Below are 2382 nucleotides of genomic sequence, written 5' to 3'. Positions count from 1 at the left end.
TGACTCGGAGCCCGGCCTCTGCCGGCAGCCGTATCTTCCTCTGGAAGGCAGCCAGCGGCGTTATCAGGGCAGCCAGGGGTTCCCTCCTGGGCCCTGATGAGGCTCCCAGAGCACACCCCCTGCCCCCGTGACCTTCCCAATTCCCCATGTGTCCGGAACCCTCCCCTGCAGCCTACACCCCCTTTGCGTCCCCCCAAGAGGAGCCTCTACAACCCAGGATCTCCCGGGGCCCGGGGGTTCCCCCACGGAGGCCCCGCCACTGAGTTCATTTTGGCTTCTGCTGGGTGACCCCAGGCAGCGGCTTCGCTTCTTGGGGCCTCAGTTTCCCCATCCGAGCCTGTCTGATAGTGAGCTGAGTCAGTGTCCATCTCAAGCGCCCAGTGTTTTTCCTCATCACCGACCCCCCCGGATCTCGGGGGTCGGGGGCCCCACAGGAGCCGGGCATGCAGGGTGGAGGGTGCAGGATCCACCAAAGGCGTCAAGGGCAGGAGGCTGCCGGGTAGATGTCCCTGCAGACCAGGCCGAGCATCACCTCCCGCCCGAGGCGGAGCTGGCGCAGGTGTCCTCGGGGGGCTCGGGCAGCCGCCAGGGCCCGGCTGGTTTGGGGAGATGATCAAGGCCTCCATGGGTGCCCCACATCTGTCCTGGAACCCTGGACTGGGCGTCCCGCCCCCGCGGACGTGATCAGGCACAGTGGGCAGCAGCCCGAGCTCCGGCTTTATTCTGGATTGGCAAGGACCCTGCCCAGGCCGCTCCTTGCCCACTGGGGGCCTGGGCAGAATGGGAGGGGGGCTCCTTGAGGCACCTACCGCTGTACTGTTGGGAGGCCTGGGGGCAGCGGCCACACAATGGCCAAGATTGGCAGCTGGTGGTGGCAGGACTGTCACCCACAGTCCGAAGGGCCCCGGTTGGCCCCGGGCACAGGGCGCTGCAGACTGCCGGGACTGGGGGGCGAGGGGGGCCAGGGGCATGGGGGTTGCAGGGCCTGGGCCACAAGGCCGGGCAGGGCCTGCAGCAGGCCCCCAGCATGCCTAGGCGGCTCTTGAGGGCCCCCAGCAGCTGTCCAGCACCTCAGAGACCAGGTCACACATGAGGCTCTGGGTCTGCAGGGGAGGGACAGACAGACAGAGAGAGAGAGGGGACAGCTGATGAGCCCAGGTGGGGGGCCCACTGGAAGCATCCAAGTGTGGGGCAGCCACGAGGACACCCCAACTCTGGAACCCCACCAGCCGCAGCTGCCCAGGGACCCACCCTCGGTGCAGGTGCCGCTGTCACCAGCAGGGGCGTCGGGACCCCTACCCCAGGCCGCGCAGCCGGCTGGGTTCTCACCTGGGCAGAGGTGAGGGGCCGCTGACCCCCTCCAGGGCCTCCACAGGGGGACGGAAGGGGCTGGTGTGGGCCCCTCACATCCCCTACCCCGGCACCACCTGCACCCAGGAAGTCACCTGCCCAACACCTCGCTCAGCAGGAGGGGGCCAGACAGAGACCAGGCACCCCAGCCACCGCTCCTCCTCCATGATCATGTGCATGGGCCACAGATTTATTTCTGAGCTGCCTAGCAGCCAAAGCAAAAAGGGAAATCACTTCACAGTCCAAAGGGTAAAATCATTCTGGTTATTCTGCAGAATAAAATATGCTTTTTGCTTGTTGGGGATTGACTCGTCCCCCATAACGACACGTTCAAGTCCTAACCCATCTGTAAATAAGATCTTTGAAAATGCTAGCAGTTCAGGAGAGGACTCATTTAGGAGCAGGATCTTCAGAGATCCTATTTGGAGGAGGCCAAACTGACTGAGGGTGGGCCTGGGTCCCTGTGGCTGAGGTCAGAGACGCAGAGGATGGCGCAGGAGGGGAAGCCAGAAGCCAAAGCATGTGGCAGAGGCCGACTCGCTCACCAAGGGACTCCTCGGGCCTCCAAAACCGGGAGACAATAAATTCCTGTTCTGTGAGCGCACCGGGGTCACTGGATTAGATATAGATAGATAGATTGATAGATGATGGATGATTGATAGATGGTGGTAGATGACAGACAGACATACAACGTCCGTGGTCCTGCTCCCCGCGCCCCCCCCAACCCTTTCCTTTACTGGGCCCTCCCTCTGCCCTGTCCCGCCCACCGCGCCCTCCGCGCCCCCGGCCCCTCCGTCCCCGTGGCGCGCAGCTCCGCGCAGCCGCAGAGCCGCCCGGCTTCGCGTGAACCGCGCCCCGCACCGGGTTGCCAAGGCGACGGAGGGCGCCGGGGCGGGGAAGTCCAGGAAGACCCCGCGCTCGCCCGCTCTCCCCTCCCCCGCAAGCCCCACTCCGGTTCGAGCCGGTTTCCCCGCCCCGCCCCCACGGCGCACGGCGGCGGCCGAGGATTCCCCCTTTGAGGCGGGAGGATGA

At 65.2% G+C, this 2382-nt stretch overlaps 1 protein-coding gene across 1 annotated transcript; it reads right to left on the bottom strand.

Annotated features, from left to right (window-relative positions):
- Positions 1 to 206: 206 nt before the first annotated feature.
- LOC119520199 (basic proline-rich protein-like) lies at positions 207 to 1911 on the bottom strand. Its single transcript, XM_037817902.1, has 2 exons — positions 1896 to 1911; positions 207 to 1103 (listed from the first exon to the last, which is right to left on the bottom strand). The coding sequence occupies exon 2, from the start codon at positions 969 to 971 to the stop codon at positions 207 to 209; it is 765 nt and encodes a 254-aa protein (XP_037673830.1). The 5' UTR covers positions 972 to 1103; positions 1896 to 1911.
- Positions 1912 to 2382: the final 471 nt, after the last annotated feature.

The sequence above is a fragment of the Choloepus didactylus genome, chromosome 25, assembly GCF_015220235.1.
Source record: "Choloepus didactylus isolate mChoDid1 chromosome 25, mChoDid1.pri, whole genome shotgun sequence".
Taxonomy (NCBI): Eukaryota; Metazoa; Chordata; class Mammalia; order Pilosa; family Megalonychidae; genus Choloepus; species Choloepus didactylus.
This window is presented reverse-complemented; position numbering and strand designations above follow the sequence as displayed.